Below are 11,864 nucleotides of genomic sequence, written 5' to 3' on the forward strand. Positions count from 1 at the left end.
CAACAGGTCAGTGCTTAGATGGGAGAAGAGCCCCCACCTCCCTGCTGCTTCTCTTGAATAGGCTGAGTAGAAAAACACATCCATTGCTGATGAGGCATTGATGGCCATGATTAATGCATGCTCAGTCTCCAGTGATTCCCCCACAGGGACTTGTACACACATACACTTGGAAAAGTATTGAGTAAACCACAGCATCCACAGGGCCAGGGATTAACCCAATGTCTCTCAAAACAACAGCTACAGGGACACCCACAGAGTACCCACATAGCTGTGGATTGCTACTGTACAATATTTTCAAGTAAAAGGCATCCAAAATTTTTTCAATATACCTCTTCCCAGTATCTGGTGCCTGCCCCTGATGGAGAAATCAACTCTCCCCTACTCTCACTGTTCATTCTGTAAGACAGCAATATAGATAAGGACAAAAGGCAGACAGACTCTAGGAATAGAAAAAGGACATGAACAGACAGGAAAAGCAGTATGTGACATGTCTTCCCGTGTGTGAACAAAAGTAGTGTCATGCTTTTCTCTTGTTTTCTTATTGTTTCAATAAATAGGGGGTTTTTATTTACTGAAAAACAACTGTTTGTTGTTTCTTTTCTCTTAGATTCTCGGACTCACCTTTGCAATGACCATGTATTGTCAGGTAGTCAAGGCAGACACCTACTGTGCATAGATACCATTCCCAATCTTTCTGCTTCTCCTCCAAAGGACACAGGAGAAATCTCCTTCATGCTCATTCATCTGACCTTTTTTTCCCCCCACTTTGTACTATAAACTGTGTATAATGCTATCTTTCTGAAGATTTTGTGAATCACCCCACTTTACTGAAGGAGGAAGAAAAGAAAGAAGTCAGTACTTGAACTGGCACAGGTAAGAAGCAGCCTTGTCTTTAAGCAGAGGAAAACCAAAAAAGCAATGGTTCTTTTTCCATGGCCTGTGGCAAGGCAAGAGAGGCTGCTTACAAGGGGCTGACTGCATCCCTTGTTAGGAAAAGATGGCACTGAGGCAACCTCTGCAAAAGCTGCCAGGCTGCCTTCCCACATTTCCCAGTCTGGAAGAGAGGACATAGAAAACAAATGTTCTTCAGCAAGAAGGTACAGAGTAGCTAGGACTGAATGCAATTGTAATTTTACTACAGTTTGCACACAACTAAATGTCAAGATCAAGCAGCCCTGCCTCCAAGTGTCTCAAGATGATTTTGTAGCCAGGAGAGAATCATCTTCAGAAATACATTGTTTTAAAAGGAGTATTTTTAATCTTACACGCCGCAAAGTCAGGCTTTTAATCAGAATCTGTACAGCAAAATCCTGGCTGTTAATGGAAAACAATATTGGACATTGCCTCACTTCCTAATTGCCAGTGGCATATAGATGGTTGACTGCATATGCTATATATATATTACATTCATAAACACATACTTTTCTGAAAGGAGGTGAAAATACCCAGCATCTAACCTCAGAAAGAGGAAACCTTTCTATTCTATTTTACATTCCAACTGAAATAACCAAGTATTATTTCTTGTACAAGGCACTATCACTTATACCTCTGGGAAACAAGTAATTACTTTCAGCTGTATCTTCATTTCAGTAAACAACTCGTGAGTGGGCTCTCTGTCAGTCTACTATGGTTTTATTTATCATCCTTGTTTCAAGTAAGTCTGCCAAAAAATATCACTCATTTCCATGCTTGAAGATGTGTACAAAGCTGTCAGCTGTTCCTTCCCTGAATGTCACCATTTCATTAATTTACTTTGGGATAACATCATCTGCAGGTATGATAGAGTTTGCCTCACTGAGGAAAAATCTTTCACACATTGCTCATTTTTCTGAGAGTTATTAAGATTTCAGATGCTTTTATGCTTACCTTTTTTTTCCTCCTAGCTTCACACTGACAACTGCCAAGACACATCAGTCTCAGTTAGAACTGGAGTCACTTCTCAGTGCTCTTTTTCAGATGCATTTTCCTTCGCCTAGTTGCTGGTTAGAATATAATCCACCCTTTCTAGAATATCCTGGTATCACAGAAATATGCAGAAATCAAAAACATTGCTTTCCTTAACCAGGTAACAACACATTGATAACTGAAGTACTTGATGTTGTACCCTCATATGCACATCTCCTGGTGATGAGATTAAAAATCAGATGTGTCCTATTGTTCAAACAAATAATTCCCTGCCAGCAAACAGCTCCAGGTCGTGCATGTGTGCCAGGGAGAAGCTGAAGCACCCCAGGGAAAGGACACAGCAGGGAACAGGCAAACAGAGCAATGCAGATGGGCTGCTCCCTTCAGCCAGCATTTGAGGAGCTCTCAGCCACTGTCACTTAGAACAGAGAGCTGACCATGGAGCTGTGTTTTCCCAGGAAGATGAGTGCAGCCATTCCTGCAGACTGGAAGCAGGCATCAAGCTCCTAGAGAGTTACCTTGCTTACAACAGCAGGTCTCATCTCTGAGTGACATATTGAGTGCTTTGATTTAAAGGCAATTGCCAAATCACAGCCTATTGAACAATCTCCTTTACACCCATAACTAACCCTTTTCTGGACCTGCATTATTTGACAGGTTTGGCATTTTTTTTGTCTCTGCTGATTTTCTGCAGTCTTCCCACCCTCAGGCATACTCCATATTTTCTGGGAAATTGCTTAAGACAGTCTGGTGTTTAAAAGAGCAATTATCTTCCAAAATTTCACTCTTGTGGGGCATTTACCTGTGTAGGCTAAGATAAAAGTAATGTATTACTTGTGTGCATTTTATGTGGCTTTCCAATCACTATCACAGCAACCTCCCCACCACTGAAGGATTTTACTGTCATGCAAACAAGACCCAACATACCCAAACTGGGCAAGTAGCCCACACACAGGTGCCCTGTACTCCAAAGCAAGAGGCTGACTTGTGTAGCAATTGCCACAGTGTCCCTGCTCTCTGCTTCTTGAGCCCAGGCTGACCTGCAGACTGTCCTGCTCAGCAAAAGATGGTGTAAGATTGTTCCTTCCCTCTCTCCACTCTGTTTTTTTCTTAACCTGCATAGATACAATTCCAGGTTGGCTGTACCATTAGTCTTGCCTTGGTTTATAGTTTGTACACAGGGATGCTTCTGCTGACAACTCTGAGTTTCTACCACTGAAAAGCAGCGTGACACAGTGATGAATACATTCATAAAACATTGATTTTTTTTTTTTTTTGAGACAGATAAAAGGTAGACAAGTCTATTTGTAGTGATCCCTGCCATTAAAAATTAACACAGAGACAGCAGGCTGATGATGGTTCAGTTGATGGGAGCAAACCATTGTGCAGAACTCCCACAGAGAGCAACTTTCATCAATTTGCTTGATGGTGGTGTAAGGAAAAGAAAGATCACAAACCCTTCTGTGAGTCTCACAGTGATACGTGCTGAGCTCCTAGAGAATGCTTCTAGACTTCAGCTGAAGCTTCAGTGGAAACAAAATATGAGAAGCAGACTGGAGACAAGTCACATTTTTTGGTTTCCTCTAATAATTTTCCACAGTTTAAGTGTCTTTACAAAATAAACTTCTTTGGTTTTTAAAAACAAGTACCTAAAGAGAGTATAAGCAACATTCACTTTGTAGATCCCAGTCACTGCAACAAAAACAGAGTTAGGGGAAAAAACAAAATAAAAAACCACAAACAAACAAAAAATCCCAAGCAGACAAAACAAAACAAAAAACCCAGATCACATATTGCTGCTAATAATTTTTTTTAAAAATACTCTTCTTCCACTACCAACTGAGATGCTACTGCAACTTGTTCATAATTTGAACTGGACTATTTTGTATATTTGATGTTATTAACTCTCTCCACACAGACCAAACAACTGTTACAGTGCTTACAGTATTACCAGCACAATCCAATTTCATACCTCTGAACACACTGCATATAACAAGCCTCAGACTTACCACATTTTCTTAAGATCACTGCATCCTTTCTCTGCTGACAAGGTCAGAAGATTTTGTGATGTGTAACAGCAACAATCTTAAAAAAAAAAAACAAAAAGCCAAAAAAAAAAACAACAGTTCCATTTTACACATTAAACTTGTTGATTTTATATAAGTAACCTGTAGTACATAATATCCATTTGAAAGGCTGCTGATATTGAATGCAGGCAGAGCAACATAGAAGTCATTCCAATTGCTTCTATTAGTGTCTTGTCACTTTTAGTAAAGCCTGTAATATTATTGTGACTTCTTATCTTTAAACATGAAGGAGGACTCAATACATTTAAATTAAAGACAGAACCAAAGGCAATAAAGGAGCACTCCTAATTTTTTCTCATTGCTGTTTCTGCATAATAACAAGATATGAAGGCACAGGGCATATGACTGAACCTACTGAATTCAGCAACATCAGGACGTAGCTTTTTAGATTCAGTCCAATATACTTTTGGCTTTTTCATTTTCACAATTATTTTAAAAAACCCAAAAATATATATTTAATAGAATATGGTTTATTTTCTTCTACTGTCACTAGCAGCCAAATCTTATTACTTGTACAAGAGAATTACTTAGCTCTTCATCATACAGTGCACAATCACTGAAATTCAATTTCTGTTCTGTGAATAGTTCTTTGGTCTCCCCCCCCCCCCAAATTAAACTCATAAAGGTTTATTCTTTGATCAATAATTAGCATTTAAATGCAGCATTGAAGGATTTATAATATGGAGAGAAAGGAACTGCAGAGAAGTTGTAAAAATCCTTTGTCTTGCATCAGCAATAGGGGTGCTAAGGGAATCCACCCAAACTCTTACTTCTGACAAACTGATAAACTGGTCACACTAAGTACAAGTGACTGGGCTGCCTCTTACACCTTCCCAGGGTAGGACAGGAGGTTGTCAGCATGGACAAAGTAACAAAGACTTTCATTTACCCCTTGGCTTCAGTGTTGTGCTATAAATGTGGCACCAAAGGTAAGCAACAGAAACCAGCAGTTGATTGTGGATTTATTTTAAACCCAGACTCTTTATTTACTCTAATTTATCTGCAAGAATTTGCTAAGTGTAAATGATCTGCATAGATACTGAGTTAGACGGTTAGAAAACCAGTTGGGACTTGCCATGGGAAATCTGGTTTGGATTCCATTGTGAATTCTCCTCCCTTGTCACTGGTATCTTACCACAGTGGGCAGTCTCCTCTGTTCTTTGGATTTTGTTGCTGCAATTACAATGGTACATTTTTGTGCATTCATATAAAGAACAAAATTTAAAATATACATTTTATTTTTTAAAAGTTATTAAATATTCTTTAAAGTTTACAACAGAATGTCTTTTGTATTCTTTATAAGCAACTGCACTACAAGCTGAACAGTGATTCTCTACAGACCCAGAGATGTGTGTGTGGGCAAGTAAACACACACATATTGTATGCAATTTAACAAAACCCTACAGTGTTCTACTTCTTTGTCATTTCTCATTACCTTTGGTTTGACCTATCCTTTCTTACAAATTTATTATTATTATTTATGTGGCTTACCTATTCCCAGGTGAATGTACACCTCTCTTTCCTTTTAAGGGCAGGCAACCTGAAATTATGTGGTAGTCAATAGCAATTCAGAAACCACTGGGAGATGAGGTTTAGTGTTAAAAAAAACCACTCAGACCCAAACCAAATTATTTTGTGTTCACAACTTGTCTGTTGCTGATAACTTTGAAATAAAAGGACTTCTCTTTTTCTGAGGTAGTTGCTTACATTCAGAAATTACATAGTAAAACTTAAAAAATTAACAACAGACTGTTTTTTTAATTTAACAACTAGGAACTTGTACTGTGTCAGATCAGAAGAATGGCTGGTTAGCCAGGTATGTTATATGCAGTCATGTCTAACACTGCCTTTTTTATACAATTTTTGTACCCTACACATCAAACACCTTTGCAAGTGAAATTGCCTCTAAACTGTGCATTTGGAACAACAGCACAAGTGTACTTTTGAAAATGTAATGGGAGAAGTAGAGACCCAGAGGTTTTAGAGGTTATTGCAGGAAGCATCATAAGGGATAACCCACATATTTGATGGAAGTTTCTTACAGCTCCCTCACTTTAGGAGAGATGTTTGCATTACTTGAATTGTCTCAATCCCATTAAGTGCACCACTAGATGGTCTCATCAACCACATCTATCTTTAATCCCTTTCTGACTTTGTGAAACTTTACACTTTAGTCTTGCAGTATAGCAGTGAATTTCACAATTTCTTCATGTTGCATTTTAAATAATCATTCTTACATGAATTTTAACATGTTACCTTTCAATTTCATTTACTCACCATTGGTTCTGTACTTCAGGAATGATAACAATGATGCTTACAGAAATACGTGGGCTCAGAGCAGCAGTATTACCTTTACAGCTTAATTTGCCTTTCCAGTAGAGCTTAACCCTGGGTAATTGAGTACCCTATTGATTTTTAAGATCCCATTATTTCAAACAACTAAGCCCAGTGTACCTTCCCCCAGTAGCTATCCCATCTATCTTTGCTTTTGTACTACATGTTGGCATAGACAGAGCTGTTCCTACTTTAATCAACGACTAGATGAGTATTTCACCCCACAATCTGCTATTTTCCCAAAGTACACTTAACACAACCTGGAAATATCAGGCTTAGCTGATTATTCTGGCTGTGTAAAACAAAGTACTTCCTGTCTGCATGACAATAATTTTCAAAGAAATTTATGGGCAGCTTATGAAGTTTCATCCAAAGTTTTGTCTTGACACATTAAAAGTGCAAAACACAGAGCACTATGTTTCTTATCTTACCATGCTAAAAACCCCAAACAAATAAGAAATCTGTCATTGATAACTCATCCGGCAAATGCCATTTGAAAGGCTGTTTTTCTGAAATCCCATTAGTCACCTAAGATAGGTCACTTTCCCCTAGGCTTCCTTGTCTCCCCATGTAATAAACTGTTGCCCTGTGGAAATACTGTCTGTTCACTAGAAATCCTAGGGTTTGTTGACCTTCAAGAAGAGCTCAGTTTACATTCCTCCCTCCAAGAGCCAGAAAACATTCACTGCCAAATCTACACCGGTGTGTGTTAGACAGCTAAACAGAAGTTCTCTGTCTTAGAATGAGGGTATTTAATGAAGAAATAGCTGATCACTTGAACAGATTTCTCAAACAAGTCCCTGGTATCTTTTTTGCAGAAATCATTTAGGCAGAGCAAAATATTTTGTTACTACAGAATTGTGCAACAGAGACTTCCCTGTACTTGCAATTAAAGAACAATTTGAAAGGATGGGATAATTATCCACTATAAACTCTCCCTTATATTCCTATGGCACTGCTTTTAAAGAGTATAGTTCAAATCACAGGCAACAATATAAAACATGGAACTGTATATAATTAAACACATAGAAAAAAAATCTATAGAAAGGGAAGTACAGCATAAAAAACTCCCAACTGTTAATGTGTATTGCATGTGTCTATGTCTCATATGGACAGTGACAAAAGTTTCAGGTGTAAAGCATTCATCCTAAAGATTAACTAAAATTTACTGGACAAATACAGGGATTTTGGGAACTGGTTTCTTGAAGTCTATTCAGATGCACCTCATTATCTCCCTCCTACACAAATGCCTTTCTTTGGCCCTTAAGTTTAAGTCTATCACTGCTCCAGCCCTTCCACCTCCACCATTTAAATCTGCTTTTCTGCACACAAAAATATATCCTCATTCACAGACCCAGTGTGTCAAATGTGGAGGGGATTCAGTTGTTTGACTGTATAAATTTTAGTGCCCAATGGTAAGACACATTACATGGCTTTACGAAATTCAGGTTTGATACTGATTTAGGAGACCACAGTGTCTACAGAATAGAGCAGAATAAGTACTGTGACAGAAATTAATGCATTCTGGTTCTGGACTTATGTAGTGACTGAATCTGAATTTCTCTTAATGTCCTCAGTTCCTTGATGCAAGCCTGCAAATGGCTAGACAAGCACTGTTACCAAGCAGAACTGTTACTGGCTGTTCAGCATGCTCCAGATAGACTAATGCTGCAGGGATTCTTTTTCCATTTTTTTAATCCAGTTTACCTTGGAAACTTGTTCAGTGTTATTGTATCAGCTGCAATTAACTGATTCTGATATTATATCTCAGCTTGAATAATAGGCACCCAGGATACTGAGGTTAAAAAAATGCCTCATCTTAGAAAGGATGCATATTTTTCTTCTTTTGAAATGCTCACCTGCACCCATGCACTCTTAAGGTGACTGGGGCAGCATATGCATCCCCATAGTTTGTACTGTGGCAGCCCAACTGTTCGAGATAACGTCTATTCTTGAAAAAAAAAATAGTGTAAAAGTGTGTTTGTGTAATTCTCAGATCTCTCATTTTCAGGCTGTCATTTCTCAAGGAACAAACACTCTCCCACCCTTAAGGGAGTTAGAGCTGTTTGCAAACTCAATTAGAATGAAGCATTTGTAAATACTCCAGGTAAAGAGCACTCCTGCGTGGAGCTGATTCTAATGCTTTTTTGGAACTCCACCTCTCTCTCTGTAATCCAATCCCAGGTTTCTTGTCACAGTCAAAGCCACCAAAAGCTTTGTTGTAATCTCAGAACACCACACAGCCTCCCTCCCTCCCTCCCCACCAATGGCCCCCTCTGTTAATGTCATTTGAAAGCCAAGTTGGCATTAGTTGAACAGGGAGGCTATATGGAAGTACAGGGCAAACTTTCTGGGTAAATTCTTCATGCTGTAAGCTCAGCTGCAGGAACTGGACACACAAATATGTTAGAAACAGTAATATATCCCCTTAGAGGTGCTTTGACTCTTCTGGTGAGAAGTTAAGTTATGGTTTCTCAAGAGTTGCCTCAAAACCTCATGATTGAAAACACTCCTACTTTTGGGGGAAGGACAGAAATTTTGAACTCAGACCTGTGCACAACAGAAGGAATTATGGATTTGCAAACACAAGAAAGAACGTAGACTGAATTGATATGTCATATAATTACTAACTCACTTTCCCTAAACAAAGTAATTCACCAGCTTGGAAGTACAGCTTGTTGTCATGGAACTTGCTTGATATTTGGTGCTAATAAAAATTGAAGTTTTAAATCTCCCTGTGAAGTCCGTGCATTGAAGTTCTTCCCTATTAAACACCTTCTTTTTCCTGACTGTGCACCACAGCTGGTTACCCTGACACAAAACATCTTCATTATCAAAAGGTCCTTTGAAATAAGTGCTCACAGGTTTCAAAGAAGAATTATCACAGGAAAAACTGGCACAATTAAAAGCTTGCTGCAAATCACTCTCTGTTTTTCCTGATGGAACCAAGACAATGTATATTCAAAAAATCTATGTGCACGTGTTTTTCTCCAAACCCAGATATTCCAATGCAAGCAATCTTTACTATGGGTGGCACAGGACTCCAATTTATCCCAATATTTGCACCAGGAAAGGTGAAGAAGGGAAAATAAAAATGACAGGCATGAAAAAATATAAATGAAGATTAATAGAAAAGGTTGGAAATGGCCAAGAGACCTGAGCAGACTCATTTTCCCCACTGTAAGGTACAAAGATAGAGCAGCATCCCATGAAACATGTGGTGAGCCCATTTAGAACAGGCCCTGTGTCCTGTTCCAATGCTTTCCTGTTCTCTCCAGACTGCAATCCCTGATATTCCCCTCCTAGGTGCAGCAGGTTCACCAAGCCAGTGAAGGACACAGGAATACTCACATCAACAGCTATAAAGGGTGCAGACACTGATTTCTCTTGCATCCTCCAAATTTCAGTTCTTCCAGTCTAGCAGATCAGTCCAGGGAGCAGTGGCATTGAATTTATATATAATTTAGACATTATTGAAAAATGTTGAGAATTATGGGATACATCTGCAGGTCCTGAGGGAACTGCTGGATGAAGTAGCTGAGCCACTATCCATCATATTTGAGATATATAGCAGTGCAGTAAAGTTCTCAGTGACTGGAAAAGGGGGAACATAACCCCCTTTTTATAAAGAGAAAAGTGGGACACCTGGAGAACTACAGGCCCATCAGTCTCACCTCACAGCTCAGCAAAATCATGGAGCAGATCCCCCTGGAAAATATGCTAAGGCACATGGAAAATAAGGGTATGTCTGGGGGACAGCAAACATGGCTTCACTAAGGGAAAATTGTGCCTGATAAATCCAGTGGCCTTCTCTGATGGGCTTACAGAGGTGGGTAAGGGAAGAATGACTAACATGGCCTACCCAGATTTGTACAAAGCTTGACACTGTCCTGCACAACAGCCTTGTCTCTAAACTGGAGAGACACTGGTTTGATGGATGGACCACTCAGTGGATAAGCAACCAGCTAGATGACGACTCTCCAAGTCCAAAAGGAGACCAGTGAAGAGTGGTGTTCCTTGGGAGTCCAGGAGGACTGGGGATCAGCACTGTTCAACATCTTTGTCAGCAATGTGGGCAGTGGGATCAAGTCACCCTCAGCAAGACTGCAAACAACACACTGGAGAGAAGAGTTGCCATCCTGAGGGGCCTGGACAGGCTGGAGACATGGGCCCATGGGAACCTCAGGAAGTTCAACAAAGCCAAGCACAACTGAGTCAGGGAAATCCTGACAGGCTGGGCAAACACAAATACAGAACTGAGAGCAGCCTTGAGAAGGAGTTCAGTGCTCTTGACAAGAAGCTCAACAGAACTGGGCAATGTACTTTTGTATCCCAAAAAGAAAAGCAGGCAAGTCAGCAGGTTGAGAGAGTTGATTCTCTCTACTCCACTCTAGTGAGATCCCATCTGCAGTACTGCATGCAGCTCTGGGGCTCCTGAAATAAAAAGGACATGGACCTGCTTGAATAGGTCCAGAGGAGGCCACAAAGATGCTCAGAGGGCTCAAGCACATCTACTGTGAGGACAAGGCTAAGAGAGTTGGGATTTTCAGGCTGAAGAAGAATCAGGTATTAGAAATGAATTCTTGAGGGTGGTGAAGCCACTGAGGGTGGTGAGGCACTGAAACATATTGCTCAGAGAAGTTAATGGAAAGCCAGGCTGAATGGGACTGTGAGCAGCCTGATCCAGAGGAAGGTGTCCCTGGCTCATGGCCAAGGAATTGGAATTCGATAAATCTTACAGGTCCTTTCCAACCCAAACCATTCTATGATTTAAAAGAACTGGTGTACATGTCACAGGTGATCTGGCACAGCTGTGCTATCACTGTTACATGGAGCAGAGTATCCTGCAACTGAAAAAGCTTTCTTAGTATCAGTGCAACTACACAGAACACAAGAGTATTCAGCTACTCAGTCCTAGTGCTGAACAACTGACTACTCTGGTGCCTTATATGCACAACCAGCTCTGGTGAAGTATTAAGAGAAATTCAGGATAACACTGCCACTCTCAGTGCTGATGATGCAAGCTTATTTCATTTTCATTTTAATTTAGTGAGCTCTCACTGAAATGAAAGATTCCCTGAAAGCTTTATAGCATGAAGTGAAATGGCAAATTAAATTGAAATTGAGATAATCCCCAGAAATGTATACAAAACTAAAGCAACTCAAAGTCTAGACACCTTTCAGACTGGCAAGTTCTTACAGAAATGAGAAAAAGCAATCTCCTATAATTCTCAAGCTTTTCAATCTGTCTGAGGACATCCCAGAATGCACCACATTGTGCCTACACTATCATTGCAGTGGGACTACACAGATCTCTATCAGAGAATGAAGTACTATTGAAATGGGTTACGTGAAACCAAAGCACCAGAGAATTTCACATACAGGAGTTTAAAAAACCCCTATTTCCTCTGTCTACTTTATTGAGACCACATATCACAAATGTCCACGTAGTTTTCACTTCAGTGTTTTCAAACAGCAATATTTGCTTGTTTGAAAGCCTAAGCAAGATCTCTGTTCAAGTAGGAAAGTTGCTCAGCT

At 39.7% G+C, this 11,864-nt stretch overlaps 1 protein-coding gene across 4 annotated transcripts in view; it reads left to right on the forward strand.

Annotated features, from left to right (window-relative positions):
- The window catches only part of TSPAN4 (tetraspanin 4), a 418,694-nt gene extending 409,634 nt beyond the window's left edge, over positions 1-9,060 (forward strand). For all 4 annotated transcript variants that reach the window (XM_021555172.2, XM_077784245.1, XM_021555171.3 and 1 more), the window contains one exon: positions 608-9,060. In XM_021555172.2, the coding sequence (XP_021410847.1) occupies positions 608-676 (69 nt within the window). In that variant the 3' untranslated portion in view covers positions 677-9,060. The remainder of the gene's footprint in view (positions 1-607) is intronic.
- Positions 9,061-11,864: the final 2,804 nt, after the last annotated feature.

The sequence above is a fragment of the Lonchura striata genome, chromosome 6 (assembly GCF_046129695.1).
Source record: "Lonchura striata isolate bLonStr1 chromosome 6, bLonStr1.mat, whole genome shotgun sequence".
NCBI lineage: Eukaryota > Metazoa > Chordata > Aves > Passeriformes > Estrildidae > Lonchura > Lonchura striata.